This window comes from Polyergus mexicanus, unplaced genomic scaffold, assembly GCF_030449975.1.
Source record: "Polyergus mexicanus isolate NDT 795.1 unplaced genomic scaffold, iyPolMexi1.0 SCAF_22, whole genome shotgun sequence".
Lineage (NCBI taxonomy): Eukaryota > Metazoa > Arthropoda > Insecta > Hymenoptera > Formicidae > Polyergus > Polyergus mexicanus.
Genome location: NW_027223342.1, coordinates 1,949,052 through 1,970,163, shown reverse-complemented (window position 1 = coordinate 1,970,163; position 21,112 = coordinate 1,949,052). Strand labels below are relative to the sequence as shown.

Sequence of the window (21,112 nt, the reverse complement as noted above, 5' to 3'; positions counted from 1 at the left end):
AAGCAGTGGTATCAACGCAGAGTACTCCGTACCCCCTTACTGCCAAATATCAATGTTTTAAACGCGATCTCTTTAGAATTTTTTTAAATAATTAATTCAAGAATAAAGTTTTAATACTCTATTATTAATGTACATTTACGATATAATAATTCTAAAATATTATTAAATTATATTGGATAGATTAAATTTCTTAAATGTCGCGCGCGGAAATTCTTTCCGATATATAAATTAATAAATAATTGTAAATTTAAAGTTTTATAAAAGACGCTTTTATTAAAAGCACGAAATATTGTACTTATGAACGATATTATTTAAGTTATAGACTGTTGGATATCCCCAGTATATGATGTCATTATATAAATTAGAATAACGTAATATTTTTAGAATTATTATATCGTAAATATAATTAATAATCGAGTATTGAAACTTTGTTCTTTAATTAATTATTTAAAAAAATTTTAAAAAGATCGCGTTTAAAACATTGATATTTGGCAGTAAGGGGGTACGGAACCGCTTCGCGGTACAGATGCACCGTACCTGAGGCAGAGCGCCGCGCGCTTGGTTACGGTTGGCTAGTTGAAGATCTCATGACGCAAGGGGGAAGGGGGGCGCGATAGGCGTTGATTCTCGGAAATCGGCCGAAATCCCGAAATGTACAGATCGTGGCATGCACTGATCTAAATCTAAACCACTCTATCAGTCGACAATCGATAGCAGTGCATATTTTTTTTTCTTTTACTGTAATTATGATTGATTGTGTCACTTGTGAATATATAGACATAGCAAGTATAGACCAGGTATATAGATCATTTTGCTACATTTATGCTTGAGAGGAAGAGAGCACAAGTTATTTAATCTCAAGATATTTAATATATCAAAAATATCATTTTTGATTAACAAACATTATTACATTCGTCGATCACAAACATTATAATATTTTCACGCAAAAAAAAATAACGATGAAAAAACGCGGTTTTTTAAATATATTTTTAATAAAAATGAAAAAAGTAATATAATTACAATTATTATTTCTTTAAATTAAAATCGATATGGTTGTAAATTCTCTTCATACTCTCTCTCTCTCTCTCTCTCTCTCTCTCTCTCTCTCTCTCTCTCTCTCTCTCTCTCTCTCTCTCTGTCTTTCGCGTGGAACATTGGGGATCAAGATACATGATGTATACTGTATACGACGTCTGTTCTGTCAGAAGCCGCGCGTGTGGCGCGTACCACGTTTGGTTAAGAACAGAGACGAGATCTCCCGCACGGAGGACGTTATATCGCTTGATCCCCATACCGCTCCTGTCTTACATGTCATACGGCTATCCATGCTAATTAATCCATTATCATCGCGGTCGTCACTATCCGCACTACCTCGGCTTTACACCGTTTCTTGGCGATGACAAAGACGGCTTACGGCGCCGTTCGCTATATCTAACTTTAATGACGGTGTATATTAAAAAGGTGTGACTGGTTTTAGTATATATTCTTTCAGGAGCGCGTTAACGACGTGTATTAAATCATGAATACGTAACAGAGGCGTGTTCGGGAGCGTCGTCTTAACTGATTATACAACAGCTCCGCTAGTAAAAAATGAAGAATATATACAAGAAGGCGCATTGAGAGAACTGAAAATAAAGAGAAAATAATTATATTAAAATATAAAAAAGAGAAAAAGAATTCAACAATAACAAAAAAATAGAATTAAATTAAATAACATAAATTCAATTATCTAATAATGTTGAATGCAAAATATTTATTCCCCGGCATTTGACCTACATTTCATGGTAGGAATGACGAATGAGCTGCTTTATCATTCATATATGACGTTCGGCGCGAGTGATATAATTCGTTGCTTCGAGGCGTTATTCCTCTTGTCTCATGGGACGCAGGGGGTCCTCCCTTGTGTCGCAGTGACATACGTGATTCGGCGCACCCAACTCGTGACCGTCGGCGCGTGCCGGTTGCATTTAATTTCGCTAAAACCCGGCGCGCGAATAATAAACTGACGGTCTAGACATAAAGTCTATCACTATGGTCTGGAGGGGAAGTATTACTATTTGCCGCGCGTGTGGGCGTTCACCATGTGGGAGTGCCACCGGACATCGGTCGGACGAAACATGTCACGCACGTGTGTGTGGGTCGCGGTTTCCTCTCCCTAGAACTGAAACTCAGAATTCAGGAATCGGCGCGAGATAAAAGAAACCATCGGATAGTAACGGGCGACGAGAGAAGAATATGGGGAAAGGGAATATTTAGGATGTGGGACGGAGCGGCTCGATTAACCTTTTCATCTGGCAAATGCGTTATGCCAACACTGATAAGCAACATCGTTGGAAACGATGAAATTTGCTCTCGACTGCTCTTCGATAATTATTTTATATGAGGTAAATTGATCGAAATGAATTACGAGGAATTTATCTCGAAAAGAAAGGAAAAATATGAATGAAAGTTCTGTGGCGGATAAAATATACGTTGATTAATCCGACATTATTAGCTCGGATGGAGAACAATTATTTGAGATAAGGTCTCTTGAAGAGATCGAACAGGGCAACAACATTCCGCTAATTAGTTGATCCTATTAAACGACCCATCCGAAGGTTTCCTCGTAAAACATTATCATCGCAACTATCTTATCGCCTAGATAGGAATGATTATACAAGTCGAGCGAAAAAAGAAATGCGTTTATTACGCATTAAATTCGAGTATTCGCATAACTTTTATATAATAGCAGCGAGGAAATTATATGTATTAGATGAAATAATCTTTATTTACATGATGTTGTATCAGTACGGTATACTAAATTCTTGTTGCTTTTCTTCATTTTCTTCATCAATATTCTTGTACTCGTGTAAATCCAAAATACCATCATCCTTCTTTTCATGAATATCAAATATTGGTATTGGTTTCATTTTTCGAACTGCTCTCTCTATCTTTTGTACCACACTAATTTCCGATGGAGTGCTTATAAAATTCGTTACTCTACAGTCCTTAACGCCACCGACTCTTCCGGTTCTACCACATCTAAAAGTACCATATAATTTGTCGTATCGCCCAAAGTACCGTATATACTATATGCAAGATTTATAAAAGACAAGATAGATTGCGCTAGATAATAGTAAGATACCTGTGAATGTAATCGGCGGTTGCGTTTGGGAAATCGTAATTCAACACATGGCGTATCGCCACTGTATCCATTCCCCTGGATCCCGCGTTTGTAGTGCACAACACTAAGCATCTACCGCCTTTAAAGCTGGCGTATTTGTTTTGTCTCTCGTACAATGGCAGGTCACCGTTTAAGCAAACCGTTTCTATTTTGCTTTTGTTCAGGAACATAGTGACCCAGTTGCAAGTGCTATTGGTGTTATTGAATATGATTACCTGCTCTCTATTGGCCATTTTCGGCTTGATATATTTTAAAAGTTCTGTCGGTTTGTCATCCGGTCCTACTCTCATAAATTTTTGTGGTACGAGAATGTGATGTAGCTTATCCGAAGTTATATTTACCAATGATTCAACCTGTAAAAGAACAATGTATGTAATATAATTTTTATACTATCTTAATTTTAAAAGTACCTAACCTACATCTATGATGTTCTCTAGAACTTCTGAAATTCTTGAAGGCATTGTTGCAGATACTAATGCGAATTGGGCGCCTATCGGTAGTTTGGTATCCTCGTCTACATTTTGTACAAAGCCGAGCTAGAAACAATAGGATTATTTTGATTTTATATATTTATTACATCTATAAATTATTGAATATAAATTTTATAAATAATTTAAAAGATGTAAATATATATACCGGTACTTTTTTCAGGAATACTTGTAACTTTTCTTCAAATGTTTCATGAAATAAGGCATCTGCTTCATCTAATACGATAGATTTGACCATGTCCAATTTATAAATTTTATTTGTGGTTAACTTACTGATGACTCCAAAACTAGCTATAATAATGTCAACGTTCTCTACAGGTGGATCTAACAACATCTTGTTTGTCTTTCCACCAGTAATAGTTTTTGCATAAATACCAAAATGTTGACATATTTTTTTGGCTTCTAGCTGTGGAGAAAATATATTTCTTACAGACGAGTAAAAAATTATATAATTTTCTTTATTACATAATACAAACTCCAATTTGAAATGCCAATTCTCGAGTAGGTGTGATAATCAATCCCAATGGGAAATTGTATCGGTTCCCTGCTAACTGTTTCCATCTTAAAACTTTATCTATCATGGGTAGAAGATAAGTTAATGTTTTTCCACAACCAGTCTCAGCTGCTATGATAGTATTAGCACCGTTCATTATCTGAGGTATTCCAATTGTTTGTATCTTCAAAGGTTTTGTTATACTGTATTTTTCTAAGATATCTATTATTTGTGGATTTAAACCAAACTGTGCAAAGGTATCGCATATTTCTTTTTCTTCTTCATTATTATATGCCTCTTCTTCCACCTAAAAGTTCAATGTGTGCATAAGACAGATACACAAGTAAAGAATTAATTAAAAATTAGTAAATAATATCATACATTTGTAAGAGGATATACGAAGAAAAAATCCCCTTTAGATTTATAATGCTGCCATCCCTTACTAGCCAATGGTATAGGTTCAAATTTAGAATATTTTTGTCCTTCGTAAAAGTTCAACTCCTTCCGTTTGCAGACAATTATTGGTGTTTTTCCTTCTGTGTTATCTGATCTCTCAATGCGGCTGACATTACCCTTCCTTTTGATACTTCTTTTCTGTGCATAATATTAGTTCATTGTTAAATTTATTACACTTAATACACACACATGTATTGTAATAAAATAAACAAGGATAAAGAGAAAATATTGTACTCACGTAACATCTTTGGAATTGTATAAACTGGGCATTCGTGATTTTGTGACATAAATTACAAAATCGGGAGAACATTGTCATAATCATTAACTACAAATAATTGTAAATAAAGCCGCTCATGTACGTAGAAAACATGTGATATTATCAAGCCTCTGCCATCTTGAATTATCGGTAATTTTATTATATCAAAATAGTAAAATCTTATATCGCATTTTATTTTATAATGCTTTATTACGATTGTTTTATAAAAGTATGATTACTTTAAGAGAGATTATGTATAAAATATTAAATTTTTTTACGACATAATATTATCATATTTAATTATTTATCAGTTATCGATAATACAGAATGTTATTTCAATATAAGATCCTTGGATCAAGAATCTGTAGTGCTAAATTTGAAATGATAGAAGATGCAATTTTCTCCTACAGATGGCGCTTCCTGTTTCTTTTGCGTAGAATGATAGAATTCAACTAGCAAGCGTATGAGATTTTGACGTCAAATGACGTGCATTTGCTACCTGGGAATATACCATTTCGCCAAGCGACATTGAAATCTCTGCAAGTGAAATATGAAATAGTGAAAAGGTATTTATAAATGTATTAATTTTTGAGAAAATACAAAATGACCATGATGAGAGAATACAAACCTAACCTAATCGATAATAAATTGATATTGTATTAATATCATTATGCTCCGTTAACGCGATTAACACACAAAGTTGCAATTTTCGAGAGACAACAAAATACGATACATATTCACATGTTTTCATGTTTTATCATCAAACTCATTTTATGATCAATTATTCGCTGAATGCGTAATATTTCTCTCGTATTTAATATAAATAATGTCAAAATAAAACGAAGCAAGATGAATTAATACAGTCATTAACAACGATTGTGTTGTATTATTCTCTTGAAATTTTTAAAACAGATAATTTTGTGATAAATATTGGGTGAGATATATATCTTACTTTTTTACATTATACATGTATATATAAACTAACATCAATTAAGATAAAATTCTAAAATCCACGCGATAAAAAAAGACGAAGGGAGAAAAATCGAACCGTTCGATTGGATTCTTTTTATGCAAAAAAGCCACGTATATTTATCGGAAGAGCGGAACCTCTCGAATGGTATCTTTACTTTAAGAGAAGCGCGCGCAAAGAGCGCGGCTGTTTTCTCGGATCGATGCGTTTCGATCGCACGCGTCGCGACGCCCGTCGTCGGCGTTTAAGTCGCAGAGGCGCGAGGCGCCTCGTCGACGTCGCCGCTCGTTTTTGTCGGTTCTCAGTTCTCAGGCTGTGTTCGCGATCGTACGCGCAAGAGAATGTCGAGTTCGCGTTGAGGTCTCTTCCAGCTAGCTAAGAGACTCGAGGACGCGAGCGGAATGGCGTCTGACGACGCCGAGACGCGAGAGGCGCAGGAAGCCGAGGAAGACCTGAGGATCTTCGAGACTCTCTGTATCTCCTCGCCACGGAAGGTCAATCGATGACAACGCACCCACTGCATCTTCTCTCACCTGCGACCTATCGTTTATAATGCACGCGCGTTCACGAAAGCACGCACACACGCACACGGATACGTCCTTCTTCGCACACGTGTAGAGTAGCGTAAAGGGAGAACCCAAAATTTACGTTGCGGAGAATCAAAAATTTGTCATAAGTGGGAATTATGAAATTGCTGCTATTGTTTATTTTTGTTTTGTTAAAAAAAAGACACGTTCTATTGACGAGAACGCACGGATCTTTAAACGCAGGATGATAATATTACGAATGTTATCGCTCGGAGCTTAATTAAATCTGTAAAGCATTAAGAAGGAGGAATAAAATTTATATTTTTGCCAAATAATTTCTTTATCTGTCTATAAATATTTTGCTAATAATAAATCTGCACGATAATGATAAAATGTAATTAAAGCTTGCTATCATGACAAAATTATCCTGATATCTTCTGAATATAATGTAACATGTTACATATTTGAATATGTATAACGGAATATGATATATATATATACATTAAATATATGCATATATGTATAACATTCAAATATTGTATATTACCATGTCTTGATTATTAAGCTTATACAGAATTTTGCGAGCTTGGATAGAGAGTTGTAGACGTTATATATTGCGAGCTATATCACTGGCTTATCGTTCCCTCTGCCGTTGCATTATATACATATACATATATATATATATATATATACATATATATGCAACATGCACATATCATTCACATGCTAATCGTACGTGCGGTCACGTGCATACCCGTGTCACCCACCACAAAGGCTCTCATTGTATACATGCCAATACGTACACGGCGTGTCCATCGAAGGGCAACAGATCGATAGCGGAAATGCTCAATATTGATCACTTTACGCGATCAACATGATTATTTGATGGGCCATTGATTGCCAATGGATCGACTCGCCACCTTGGAATACGGCCGGCTTTAAGCAATTTAAGCTAGTTTTGATCAAAGTAAATTTATATAAAAATCACACACAGAGATCTGAGAGAAATATGAATGTCATGTTTCGTGATAAAAGAATTCCAGCGTTTTTTTTTATTTTTGCGTATATTCCAAAATTTGCTGTGACATTTCTGCATTCTTGAAAAATGCAAGAGAGGAAAATTTTCCATTGTAATGTAGAATTTAAATTATTTAAGTCTGTCTCGTGATGTCTAAATGCGCTTTCTCCTCTTTCCGTGTAATAACATTTCATTTTTAGAATTATTCAAGTTTAATATTCCAGTCTAAAATACTACAAAACGTAGTGCGACGCTATTAAATAATTGTTATAATGATATTATTATTATTATACAATATCGATGAGGTAAAAATAGAGAAACAGTAAGTTATTATTTAGATTGAACAATGAACGGATCACGCGATCACAGTTTATGTCTTAAATGTCTCCAGAATCATCATTCGAGAACATCTCTTGCCTCGTCGCGCGTTGCTATCTAATTAGACGATTCGTGCGTCTAATTGCACGCAGAATTCCGTCACGTGCTCTCGTCATTACTAATATTCCCTTTTTTCTTCATCACATCAGACTCATGCAAATCGCGCGACCGCGTATCGACTCGTGAATAAGGGTCGCGTTGCCATAGCGTTGCATGGGAATCGATTTCACCTGTCGCTGCTACCCCAAACGACCGCACATGTTGTCGCGTGCTTTCGAAGCCGATCTTAATTTATTGAGCACGACCGTAAAGGGATTGACTTATCTTGGTTGGGTGGACGAGGGAAAATAAGGTTGCGCAGATTTCGGTTTTGTCGATGTTCCGACATTTAATTCCGCGTCCCAAGTCTTTTTCGAAATTAATTAGACATCTATAGGCTTCCGGAAATGTACGTATCTTTTCCTTTTTTTGATATAGGAAATTGTCATAAATTTTAAAAAATTTTCACAGATTTTGAAAATTCATTTTTTTAGCTTATTTTAATTTTTGATGTATAATATTTGATGTGATTAAATAGTTAAATGCAATCGCTTATTGTGTTTACAATGTAAATTTTGCTTACGCGTATATATAGTAGAAAGTAAAATTCAATATTGAATTCTAAAAATAAACACGTAACTTGATCGCATTTTTTTAAAAATGCAATATATTTTGATCGCTTCAAAAAATCTTTTGATATAAAGCTCGTAAAAGTTTCTGTTATATCGTTTGTGACATTTGATTGAAATAATATTTCTTTCATTGCTCAATAAAATATTATGTTATCTAACAGTATGCTTTTAAATTTAATGATAAATTTAATCCAAACATCCCGGCAACGTGTAAATTATGTAGATTTACACAAGTACAGGAAAAAAATATTGCTCATTCGAGGCACATATATTTATTTTTTATTTTCACGTATGACAATACTTTTTTCACTTTTAATAGACTGAGGAACTACGTGGTGTAAGATACACGCAGTGTGTCATTTAAACTTTCAACAGAGGGGAAGGTACAATTTAAATTATTTTAACAATGTTTTTTAAAACGCTCACGTACTCTCATTGCAATTTTACTGCGATTTTATTACGCGCGTACAAAATTTCGTGTTCGCGCTATGTCGGCGAAATGCTGAGAGAGAGACTCTGATGGGGAATTTACAAATTTTTTACACGAGTACGTGCACGGGATGCCTCACGTCGGTTCTGCTGTAATCCCTTCGCTGTAAGCATAGCTCGCTTCCAAGTAAATATCAACGGTATATAGATCGCGTGTTTTCCGTCGAGATATTTATTGGAGATCGACGGAATATAATAAATATACATATATTCAAAATATCATACCGGATTTAAGCATGGAAATAAGCCGTGGAATGGATATAAGCCGTGGAAATTCGCGATATTCTACGAGACACGGAATTGTGCCATTAACGACAACCACCCACGCGTTGAAACTATTTTCGGATCATGGAGAGAGAGAAGGAGAGATATAATAACACGAATCCCATTCGGTCTCTCGGTCGGCGACCTGTCGCGTAATTAAATCGCGAGATAATTGATGCGACGTATACATATATCACGATCACGGATTCTGATTTTAATCTGATTCCCAGGAAGATAGCATACATTGAATTGAATAACTCGTAGACTCGTCCAAATCAGTGATAGACTTTAATTCGTCCCCGATCAGCATACCATTGGGTAAATGCAATATCCCGTGCACATGATTTTCTTTTAATTAAAACTATATGCATATGTATATCAATTCGAAAGCTTTTTAATCGAGAAAAAAATAGCGGATTTTTGTCAATAAAAAAAAAAAAAAATATTTCGCTTTTTTTCTCTACTTGATTGTATTATATATCTTTATCACATTATATGTATTTATACTTTGTACTCATCAAAATGACTCAGTTCTACAATGTGAGAATCATATAAGCAGAAACACATATTGAAAAACAGATTACGGGGGACATTAACCCTGTAAATTCGATAAGTATATTCCATTGTACCGTGTTCGGTTCCACGGTGATATTCTTGTTCCGATATCTCTGATGACGTAGATTTCGCGAGCGTAGATTTTCGCGTGGAGATACCTGAGGCCGCGGGGTTGCCTCTGGTACGATTCGGGTCACGTAATCCGCCGTCGTAAACGGACGAAACTTCACTATTGTAACTGCCTATGCCGTGCGCGTATCCGATTGTCCTGGAAATTGGCGACAAGATGGCAAGAGCGTCCCCGCTTCTCGCGAGGGATGGAAACAATATTTGCGATCGGCAACGGGACTTCGAATGCGAGAATTCCGCATCGAGTATCCTATTCGAATTTCAAGAGCGGACTTTGAGAATACGAGGCGTCCTGGCACGTAAACACCATCATGTAGCGAAATTTCTTGCGAGAATAGATTCGATGGACAAGACCAGGTGGTTGATCATGTTTTCGAGCGAGCCTGTTAAACGGGACGAGGCGGCGAGATTGATTTCGATTGCGAGAACAATCGCTTAGGAACATTGTATCTTCGCGATTAATTGCTCTTCCTGCCAAAGAAATCTTGGAGTTATTAGAAGAGTCGTGTTATATATATATATATATATATATATATATATATATATATATATATATATTTTTTTTTTTTCCGAGAGTTTTAATTATTAGTTATAATATTAATTATTACTTTCAATTTATCCACTTTTAATTATTTTCACTTCATGCACTGCGCGTAGAATGAGATATTCGAGCACGCTATTAAAGTGGAGCAAACTTCTTCGTTAACTAAATGCAATTCAATCAGCTTTGAGTATTAGATGTCACGGTAGTAGAGTGAATGCATAATTAGTAAATTTCCTATGCATAAAGATACTTTCATTTACAACTTCGCACCGTGTTTATTCGATTATGATTTCGTTTCCGACTTTTGTTTGCATTCAAACGGAATAAGATAGTTATTACAAAGTTATATTACAATCCATTCCCGTGTTTGCAAACTCGCAAATAAAATCAAGAGAGAAAGAGAGAAAAAGAGAGAGAAGAAAGTGGAAAAAGGCGAGTGCAAAAAAATTTTTTTACACATTACTTTTTATATGTTAAAAAAACTCTAATCCGCTTATGATCGTAATTAACGAAATAAATTCCCGTTGAATGTGAAACTTGGACTTAATTTCACGTTATGAAAATAATTCGATGGAATATATTTAATTCCACTTGGATCCAATTGAATTGCACATAACGAATTGGATTTATTAAAAAGTAATTAAACGCGTCGAATGTAAATCGACATAAAAGTGAGATAAAAGCGACTCTGTATATATGACAAGTTAGATTACCGTGAAATATTTAATTAGAACGGCAATAATTATTGATACAAATATATTGGTCATATATTTGTTGAATTATAATAATATTTAGATTTTTCGGCATATGCATCCTTTCAATTCGGCTTGATGACGATTCAATCATCATCCTAACGCCAAATCCTAAACCAACGGATTCGCGTTGATTAACGTGTAAAAGACCGATAACAAGCATCGCATTTTATTTTCTTGATGAATTGCGTATAAAAAAAAATATTTTTGCCTATTTGATTGCGTGTAACGCAATTTCTTGCGTTGACGAAATACTTCCACTATTATTTTTCAATAACATTCGTTCGAATCGCCGCAGGAAATTTCATTTAATATACCATAGGTCTCTTCTCTTCGCAATATTATTCTTTCGAAAAACTTTGTAAAATACCGTTGCGCTTGAAAATAAAAAAGTAGGGAATAAAATTAATCTCATTTTGTGCACTAGAAAATTGCACTATAAAAATATTAACATAATATTAGAGAGGATGAGATGTAAACAATAATGATTAATCTTTATATAAGAGGATTCGAGTTACTTTGATTGGAAAATATTTTTAATAAGAGAATCGATTGTTTATGGATTTATCGAAGAATTCATTCCTAAGATGTATTTAAAAATACACGATTCCAAGAATACCGTTCTAAGAATAAGCTTGATGAGCCGACTTATTCGCATTGTGGTCGACATTCTACGATCCGGCGGCAATTTCAGACGTACTTAATAACCGAGGCGCAAATCGCCTTGTAAGGTTTCTGTCGTGGAAACTTAAATGGACGTCGTTACCGCCGACAGAGATCATAGGTGTATCTGTGCGATACTCGCGAATCCTCGCGTTCTCTCTGTCAGTGTGGCAAAGGTCGGAGGTCGAAACTTCAGAAGCCGCTAATCTATTCTCGGCTTTTAAACGAGCGCGTCGGCATCAAGCCTTCTCTCGGATAGAGAGAAGTTCGGGAAATAAAATCGCCTTCTTTACGACCAGTCTTTTCCCGCCTGCGGCGAAACTCAACGGGAGTCTCGTCGATACGATCCGGCGCGGTACACACGATGAGATTGATAATTTATAACAATTGTCACTTAAACTCTTTTGTCTACAAGAGACGCAACTACACTGAGAGATTCGTTAAAGCATGAAAACGATAATGAGTAAGCAAACATGTCTATCACCGAACGACATGTTTTGTAGCTTATTTATTGTTAGTCATTAAACATTTGATATTAATCCCGATGTAAAGATAATCACAATTTGATATCTTTCGCTGTAAATGTATACTTGGCGCAAGATACTACTGTGTCTCTTGATAACAATGTAAAATATTTTTATCTTATCGCTCTGTTTTGAAAACGAGGCAACTGAATGCCTGGTTTCAGGCGGATCCAGACGAAGCTATGACTCACGATCTGACGACTACTTTAAGGAGCGAGCTAGCAGCTCTCGAGTACAAACGGGATAGGCTTATGTCCGAGGTAAACCAGATTACCCGTTCTTTACTTCGGAAATTAGGGATTAATTCAACGTCTCCGCGCTTGTTTAGCTGCAAGAGATGAAAAGCATCGTGAGATCGCGGGACCAGAGGGTCGTGGAGCTGCAGGTGGAGGCCGATCAACTTCGCGAGCAGGCAGCCAGGCAAAATTCCGTCATTTCCAGTCTCAAGAAACGTATTCAGGTTCATTTATTTCCGTAATAAGCGGACAATTAAAGGGTTCATTCGTTAAACATCGAGATAATTTTCTTTCTTTCTTTCTTTCTGTTTGTTTGAGTTTTGTCAAGAAAATTTCGACGACAAATTTGTAGAATCCATAGTCGATAGATAGTAGATTCGCGACACGTTTCGCAGAATTCAATAACGGTTTTAGGAACTTGAAGATAGAGAGAGGAACTTGTACGCGTCCCAGGGCAGGAGTGAGATCACGATACAAGGTCTGCAACGTGACGTCAAGTATCACGAGGAAAAGGTCAGAGAGTACGACAAGAAAATTCGACAATTGGAGCGTAACATATCCGAGGAGATTCAATTGAAGGAGCGAGCGCGTCTGAATTTGCAGGTGCCATATGCTATTTCAATACACGCTCGATCGCGCATTTACCTGCTATCGACACATCCGTTTATACTATTTCACTGAAAAAATCGCATCAATCTTTTCTTTCCTCCGGCATTAAAATCGCATTTTCGATATTGCGCTTTGACAGGATTTTGTACGAAGGTTGGCGCACGCGTTGAACGTCGAATACTGCGAGACGGCACATCACAGTCCGGAGATGGTGATTCACAAGGCCGAGGAGCTCGTGCAGGAGGTGAATCGGCTGCGAACGAAAAGCACGAACGTGGAAACGCAGTTGACGGGCGTCGAGGTAGATTTCAGAACCTGCAGAGACGCTCTTGAGCATGCGACTATGGAAAAGGAACAGTTACAGAGACAGGTAGCCGTCCAGCTGGTCGACATAGATCGTCTACGTCAGGTATGATGATGAAAATTTTATCTACATCAATATCGAATTTGTAAAAATAATTTTCTTCTATTTTGTTGAAGTTTATCATATGTATATCCATAGTAAATATTATTGTTGGAAGCATTAAAGTGTGCGTGAGAGAGATTTCAGCTATTATCTTAATTATTTAAAGCATCAATATCTAATTAAAGAAAAAAATTGTTATATCATTAATTATTTACCAATATATCAGGAGAAGGAGTGCGCGGAAATGCAATATAGGGTCGCAGAGAAGGACATGAACGATCTGAGGGACAAACTCGTGAACGCGAATAGAAGCTTAACCAGCGCGACGGGGAATATATCCAATCAAGAGGCGCTTATCTGCCAATTACGAGGTAAACGAGGACGATCGGTTAATTCTCGTGACTTTTGATAATTTGTGCCGATCTTGCAGAGGACCTGAAGGCTCGCGAAGAGAAGACGCAACGCGTGCAAAATGACTCGCGTCATTTTTTAGAGTCCTTGGCGATTCTAGTCAGTACGCCTAATCGATTCGTCGAGTCTCACGAAAACGCGATTAAGGATCGCATCCGAGAGATCCTGGCGGACAACAAGGATCAGTCGATAGTAGCTTATCACGCACTTTGACATCGTTACTCTTAAGCCGAAATCACATATGCGCGATTCTTGCTTGAGAAAAAATTAATTTCTCAAATGTAAATCATTTTCTTCGCTTTGAAACTCTCGTCTCAATAGCTTATAAATTTTTCAATTATATATCAAAAATCTCACGCATAAAAAGATTTAAGAAATTCGCATATTTTTGGTCTTGGCATGCGGAGAATGATTTTAATCGGCGCGATATCGATATTCATGACGTCACGAGCGCGTTTTCTTTTCGTAGAAAATACAAAGTCTTCGGGAGAAGGTGAATGTCGCGACGGAATCGACTAATCGACAAAGCGAGTTGGTTGAATCCACAATGATGAAGATGCGCAGTCTAGAGGATGAACGCGCCGCTCTAGAAACAAAGATACACAAGTTGGAATCCGAACTTACGAGCTGCGAGCTCTCCAGAGAGTCTTTGCGCAGAGACAAGCAAACGGTAATTTCAAAATATTTCTATCTCTCGAGAACAGTCTTGACGCGTAGCGTAGGAAAAACGAAGAGTTGAAAGATGTTATAATTAATAGTGTTTGATTTCTTTTAAATTAAATAAAAATTAAATCTCTATTTATAAAGAAATAGTCTCTAATTAAAATAATATATAAAAAAAATTAGATCGCAAAATATTATCTATATATTAATTACAGATGTAATCTATAACGTATCGTTATTCATTTTTCATTCATAATTTTAAATAATTAAATTATACCATAAATTTTTCTAGTTTATGGTATTCTTGGATCGACTAAGCAAAGCAATGCAAATGGACGAAATCTCTCAAGAAGTCGGACTCGATCTTTTAACCGAGTCGCTGTTAGTGCGAGCCGAGCAGTTAGCCAGATTGGAGACCGACAAACTGGTCGACAAGGTGAAGGGCACGATCGATATTATTACGTCTTTCCGATGCCTCTGTCACATTGCTAACGTCTTCTCCTTTGTTCTGTGTTTCTTTGTCGTGCAAATCGTGTGCTTACCGCACGTCCGCAGTATTTGTGCTCCGGCTGTACGACCCTACCGAAGATTCGGCGCGAGCGATCATTCCACGAGCTTCCTTGTCTCAAAGAAGTAAGCCCTCGGCGCGAGCAAAGCGTCTTAGAGAGAAGCTTCACAGTATTCTCAGACATCCTCTTCATAGACGTTCATTTCGTTTCTCCGTGAAGTATCTTTAACGTAGAAAGGGAGGGAGGGAGGGAGGGAGGGGAGAGAGAGAGAGAGAGAGAGAGAGAGAGGGAGAGAGAGAGAGAGAGGTGCTTTTCTCATTTCTCTATTCCCGTAGGTTTCCCGATATACTCTGCGATTGAATTGGATGCTAGTCGAGGCTTTGCTTGTGCGACGCGTAATTGTTGCTTCAAATTGACAGTTTATCGCTAATGAAGTTCCATTTAATAAAGCCACCCGCGGCGCGTCGATATCGCGGTCGCTCTTTTCAACGTAAAATACACAGGACGCTTGCATCAATTTTTAATTAAATAATTTCCGATAACATGTTGATATAAAAAAATCTCTTCTCTTTGAAAGAATCTCTTTCCTCGTTTTATGAAAATTTATTTTTTACACACTGATGCATTTAATTATATTGTATTTGAGCAATCATATATATCACATATAAAAAAAATGTCACGACAATATTATTTCGTTTCATGCGTTGCATTTATGTTTATGTTTATTCTTCATCAAGTAATATCTCTCAAACGTAAATCGATGATGGCACGAGAAAATTTGAACTCGACACTTTTGCTTTCTGTATATTTGCACATTGTGTCACATCTGAAAAATGATCGCGTCGTCGAGTAGAATTTGACAAATGTAAATTTTTCTTTTTCTTTGTCTCATGCAGACTTCCGTAGTTTATCAGTTGCAACGTCGGGTCCGAACTCTACGGGAGCAATTGCAACGCAGAGACTTGCATCTGGATCTTTTACGTAGAAAACTATCTCTGCAAGAGGACAGCGTGAGGATGAAATCACTGTTGCAGAGCGAACGCGACGAGGCCAACATACGGTTTGTTTTGGAATAGCCCGGGGCCGATTATAACAATTTTGCCAAAATTCTAAACTTCTTTACATGTGTATACCGTGGCTCGAATAATTTGCAGAAACTATTATTTGCGCAAAATTTAATCATGCTTTCGATTGCATACAGCGTGCAAATAATTTGAATAATCGCGAGAAACTCGGAGATAAAGTTCGTAAAAACTATTAATTTGTCATTCGTATAGTAATTCGGAATTGAAACTATCATCACGATTGCGTTGTAACAATTAATCCGTTACAATTGACCCAAATCTTCCATCTATTTATCGAATGCGACACGTTAGCGGGGAAATAATGCCTATCGACTGGCTGTCCGATGAGAGAAATATGGAGCTGCGGTTTATTGGAAAATTTAACCGGTTCCGAGTGTGCGGCTTTACGTATTCGAAATGCTGTGTAATTTTTCCGCGCCGATGGTTACCCATAATTCCTGTTGGCGGTTCGCGGTTTACTCCAAATGCGTCGAATGCATTTTACTATACGTTCGTCGCTTAAACGTTAAACCGTTGGAGGCATCATTTTTCTCGATACTCGCAAACGGGTCGAAAAAATAAAAAAAAAATAAAAAAATGAAATAAAGAAAAAATGCGAATGGTTTTCCTTTGTCTCTCTTTCAGCGCGAAAAAGTTGGCGAAACAGGTCGAGCGATTGCAGATCCAATGGTCGGAGGAAAAATCGCGGAATCGAGAATTGAGCGCACAATTGACGGATGCCGCAGATTATAAGGCACGTAATTTTCGAAAATCCGTACTTTCTTACAATCAGATAAATCCGAATATGTACTTCGCGGAATACGGCAGAGAATTTTGTCGCGACTGCGTGATTAATGATAATTGCAAGAACAATACGCTGCCTGCATTCGCGACATATACCGTAGTTTCTCTTTTTATTATTTCGTGAAATTTTATTTCTATTAGTAAAATAAATACATTTAATAAATAATAATTATATGTGATAATAGTAAAATAACTCTTTATTAAGTATATATAAATGAAAGAATGTTATAAAATATGCGGAAGAGAGATATATATTTAATTTTTCTTATAATGATTTAATTTATATAATATAATATACTATACAACATATTTTTAATTATTCTATTAAATCAGTTTTATATACTCATGAACATCACGAAGCGACGTATATCGGGGAAACAAAATTCCCGAGTGAATTCTGGTCGCGCGAGAATACCTCGTAATCTTTTACCATGCCTATCCATCAGGCATTTTAACCAACTTTATGGCATTTTCCGCCATCAGATAGCCGCGCTGGAACGTAGCCGTAAGATAGAGGAGCTCCAGAAGCGCCTCGTCGAGAGCGAGATGTTGAGGACGCGTTATAACAGAAAGTTGACGATGATGAAGGAGCAGATGAGGACGTCCGCGGAGACAGCCGATCAGGAAAGATCGATAAACGACCATTCCCTGCAGCTTCTCCGCGACGAGCTCGCTCAGGTCAAGCAAAATCTTGCCGAGGTCACGAGGAGAGAATCCCAGGTGAGACATATTATCGCTTTCGTTTAATTTGCGTGCGTTATTTAATCTCGCTTCACGTTTACATGTACGCATTGCCGTTTCAACATAAAACGGAATGAAATAAAATAAATTTATTAGTGGAAAACACACGAATGTTGAATAAATTGACGATTAACATCAGGGAATCGTACGTCTTGCGTCCCGAAAAATGTACAAGGCGGCGAAACGCGTGTCTCAATACCGAATCGTGTATTCGGCACGTGTATTGGTGTATTCTCGTAATTCTGGTTTATGATTATTCTCGAACACGAACGCGAATTAAAATGCACGCGTAAAAGAAGTCGCTGGAAAAACGACGATAGAGCTTCGTTGCAAAGGGGTCGCAAACAACTTCGACGCATTACACATACGTATCTTTCTTTATTTTTCACGCGTAGATTATTTTTAAATAATATACGATTTTTCTCTCGGAGGAGGAAAAGTTTCCTCTTATAATCCTTCCTTTGGAAACACCAAACAAAATTAATTATAATGGAAATCCGTATTTTATATCCCTTGTGCGAAAGTTATTCTGCCGTTTCTAGCCATAATCCACAGATCCCCCGTCGCGAGTTCGAAACACTTTGATCTCTTATTAAAGCACGTCTGCAAGCGCACCGAGCTTATTGCTAATACTCCGCAGAGGTACAGGCCAAAGGGGCTCGTTAATTCATTGTGACAATCTCAATGACTCGCGCGGTGGCAGCCATTCGCGTGATTGCGATCTCTCTCGTCGGGTGCATAACGCTCGTTCAGGACGATTTGAAGCGACTTTACATCACCATAATTCGAGACACGTTCGCGCGTCGTCGCCGGCCTGTAAAGCAGATAGTCCCTTCGGTTTAAGTTCGTGCCCCGTGAAAAGACTGCGAGTCTTGCATACAACATCACGAAACTTTATCCCGACGTCGCTGTCGCAACTTTGCTTTCTGAAACGTGGAACTTTAATTCGCGACACTTGAATTTAGATGGATAGAACATGGTAACATTAATTACAATAAAATATGAGTAAGATAGTTTGAATGTCTTATTGTTAGCTATAATATTGTACTTCTATTACATTCGTTCACATCTGTTCGTAAAACGAACACTGAGATGTCGAAAAAAAATTATAAATAGAGAAAGAAAAAAATATTGTTATTCAATCGGAAAAGATTCTGTAAGCGCAACATATCTACTCTTTATATCAAGTATTTCCTTATATTAGAAAAAAATATTTATATAAAAAAATAATATTCTGTCAATCAAAATGTATATTTTGTTTCATCATTTATGTATACGCGGAAATAATTATTTGTACTCGTAAAATGTGTGGCGGATAGAAAAGTTAACATTAGGGCGAGGAAGATACGATTCAATTCGTAAATCGTTCATTTCCTATCTCAGCTCCAGAGCTTCCGCGTCTCCGTGGCAAAGCTATTGTCGGAGCCAATCTGCACATCCGATTACGAGATCATTTCGCGGCTGCAGAAAATGGTCGCGGCTCATCGCGACTTTACGATGCTTTCCCGCAGATACGACGAGCCTTTGGAAACAAGTCCTTCGAGGTGCACCAGGTAATAAATAATTAAAAAGTAAGAATGCGCGATATTATTTTATGTCGTATTTTTTACAATTTAAATTTTTTCTAAAATCTATCAATATCGATAATGGACGCGCAACATTACCTCACATTTCTAAGAAACATTGGCAAAGCTTAGAACTAACAGCAGCAATTCTTATAAATTTATGATGCGCCATTTTTGGGAAAAAAAAATAGACATCTTTTAATGAACAGAAGTCGACGAAAGACTTTGCAATTGCAAAAATAATTTTCTGCATTCTTTTATATTCTAAGCCCACAAGAACTCGCATTATTCTGATATTACATATCTCTCTAAATCATTATAGCATTCATCCGGTCCATATGCCGAGATCGCCCGGAGGTTCACGCTGCACCCGTTACGAGGACAGCGGTTTCGCGGACCCACCGGATCTCCACGACATCGACGATGATTACAACAAGAGGCCAGTGAGGAGCAGCCTTCTTCCGTGACATCGGCCAAGGTTCAAGTTTTAAGCGGGTTCCTGGGACGAGGAATTAATTAAACGATCACGCGTCTAATCCACCTCCTCGAAAATTTGAATCTCCGGATCTCGGATCCCGTAGCTTGAACGATGCTGCGGGGAATAACTTTGCATCGTAAAGCGTTACGTTTACCTCGCGTAAACGATCGATTTTTACGAGATGAAGAGGACCATTTGCTCTTATTTTTCTATTCGCGACCATCATTGCCTTACAAATTAGACAACGGCAACGCCATAAGATCGCTCGCACGTCGATCGAGCGATTGAATAGCTCGCCCCGACACCATTTTCGATGAAATAAGCATGAAGGAATATCGAACCACCGATCCGTCCTATTACGAGGGAATAGAAGAGGAAATCGATCCGACGCGTTCTCGTGAAATCGCAATTTTACGCTAATTATTTAACGGCAAGCGTGAGAAATTCTTAACGGATCACATGGAAGTGCGATACTGGACGTTGTAAAGTATCAGCTGTCGCGAACGAAAATCAGTCAAAAGTGTGTTCAGCGAAAATTACGCGTCCGTAAAATTCAAGATAATTTATTTCGGAAATATTTACAAGCCGACCGCGCGTGGTACAGACTTTGATTTATATGTGAATAAAATAACTATTATACGCTATATATGTACACATATACATTGCTTTCCTAAAAAGACCGCCTGGATGTGCCACTTGAAGCAAACAACAGAGTCATTAATATGCATCAAGAATAAAACTGTATCGAGGAAAAATAATCAAACATGCGGAACATGTGCAGATGACGTCATGTGAAATAAAGAAAAATTTTAATTTGTAAGAAAGCCAATGAAAAATTATGCACAAAGATTTGGAATATAAATTAAAGATTGAATGATAGAATTTAATTGGATTCTATTGCATTACATATAGGATTTCAATTTTGTTTGCACTTGTATTTTATAGAATATTCATATAAAAATGGATATGTTCACATTTTAACAAAAACTTAAGTGTTTTTATATAAAACTTTTTTATAAAGATTAAAATGGTCGTATAATTTTTAATTTATGTGTAATTTATATATAATTTATAATTTTTATGTTCAATATTTTCAACGAGAAAGGAAATTCTAATTTTATCTAAATTAATTTAGTTTACAATTGTTTTATTAATTTATATACACGAATGGTTTTCTTGGAAAACAATTTGAAAAAATTTTAAGGTCGATGAATTTTTAATATCATTAAATTTAATGGTAAGACTTTAAGTATATTGTTATAAGAAATATATCAAAGTATTGAAGT

The 21,112-nt window shown here is 36.8% G+C and overlaps 3 protein-coding genes across 11 annotated transcripts in view; 1 reads left to right on the top strand and 2 right to left on the bottom strand.

Moving 5' to 3' along the window:
- The window catches only part of LOC138942357 (signal-induced proliferation-associated 1-like protein 1), a 116,587-nt gene that overhangs the window by 65,900 nt on the left and 29,575 nt on the right, over nucleotides 1-21,112 (bottom strand). Inside the window, exon 1 of one of the 2 annotated variants that reach the window (XM_070312529.1) lies at nucleotides 1,777-2,368. The exons of the other annotated variant lie outside the window; for it this stretch is intronic. The gene's annotated coding sequence lies outside the window, so the exon portion shown is untranslated. Of the gene's footprint in view, nucleotides 1-1,776; nucleotides 2,369-21,112 lie in introns of those variants that run through there. 2 annotated transcript variants of the gene reach the window in all.
- Dbp21e2 (putative ATP-dependent RNA helicase Dbp21E2) lies at nucleotides 2,668-4,982 on the bottom strand. 2 transcript variants are annotated; one of them, XM_070312540.1, is made up of 7 exons: nucleotides 4,839-4,982; nucleotides 4,526-4,738; nucleotides 4,128-4,451; nucleotides 3,800-4,057; nucleotides 3,583-3,699; nucleotides 3,125-3,516; nucleotides 2,668-3,021 (listed from the first exon to the last, which is right to left on the bottom strand). In XM_070312540.1, the coding sequence occupies exons 1-7, from the start codon at nucleotides 4,920-4,922 to the stop codon at nucleotides 2,784-2,786; spliced, it is 1,626 nt and encodes a 541-aa protein (XP_070168641.1). In that variant the 5' UTR covers nucleotides 4,923-4,982; the 3' UTR covers nucleotides 2,668-2,783. The 2 variants fall into 2 exon arrangements, with proteins under 2 accessions (XP_070168641.1, XP_070168642.1); XM_070312541.1 differs by having other exon boundaries at nucleotides 4,526-4,733; nucleotides 4,839-4,965.
- LOC138942358 (coiled-coil domain-containing protein 170) lies at nucleotides 5,289-20,713 on the top strand. 7 transcript variants are annotated; one of them, XM_070312538.1, is made up of 15 exons: nucleotides 5,289-5,422; nucleotides 12,515-12,600; nucleotides 12,669-12,800; nucleotides 12,991-13,179; nucleotides 13,325-13,594; nucleotides 13,818-13,962; nucleotides 14,022-14,194; nucleotides 14,472-14,672; nucleotides 14,958-15,101; nucleotides 15,221-15,298; nucleotides 16,071-16,234; nucleotides 16,884-16,992; nucleotides 17,526-17,762; nucleotides 19,167-19,336; nucleotides 19,671-20,713. In XM_070312538.1, exons 2-15 carry the CDS (start codon nucleotides 12,523-12,525, stop codon nucleotides 19,813-19,815), a joined length of 2,235 nt encoding a protein of 744 aa, XP_070168639.1. In that variant the 5' UTR covers nucleotides 5,289-5,422; nucleotides 12,515-12,522; the 3' UTR covers nucleotides 19,816-20,713. The 7 variants fall into 7 exon arrangements, with proteins under 7 accessions (XP_070168639.1, XP_070168635.1, XP_070168636.1 ...); XM_070312534.1 differs by having other exon boundaries at nucleotides 12,505-12,600; XM_070312535.1 differs by having other exon boundaries at nucleotides 12,483-12,600.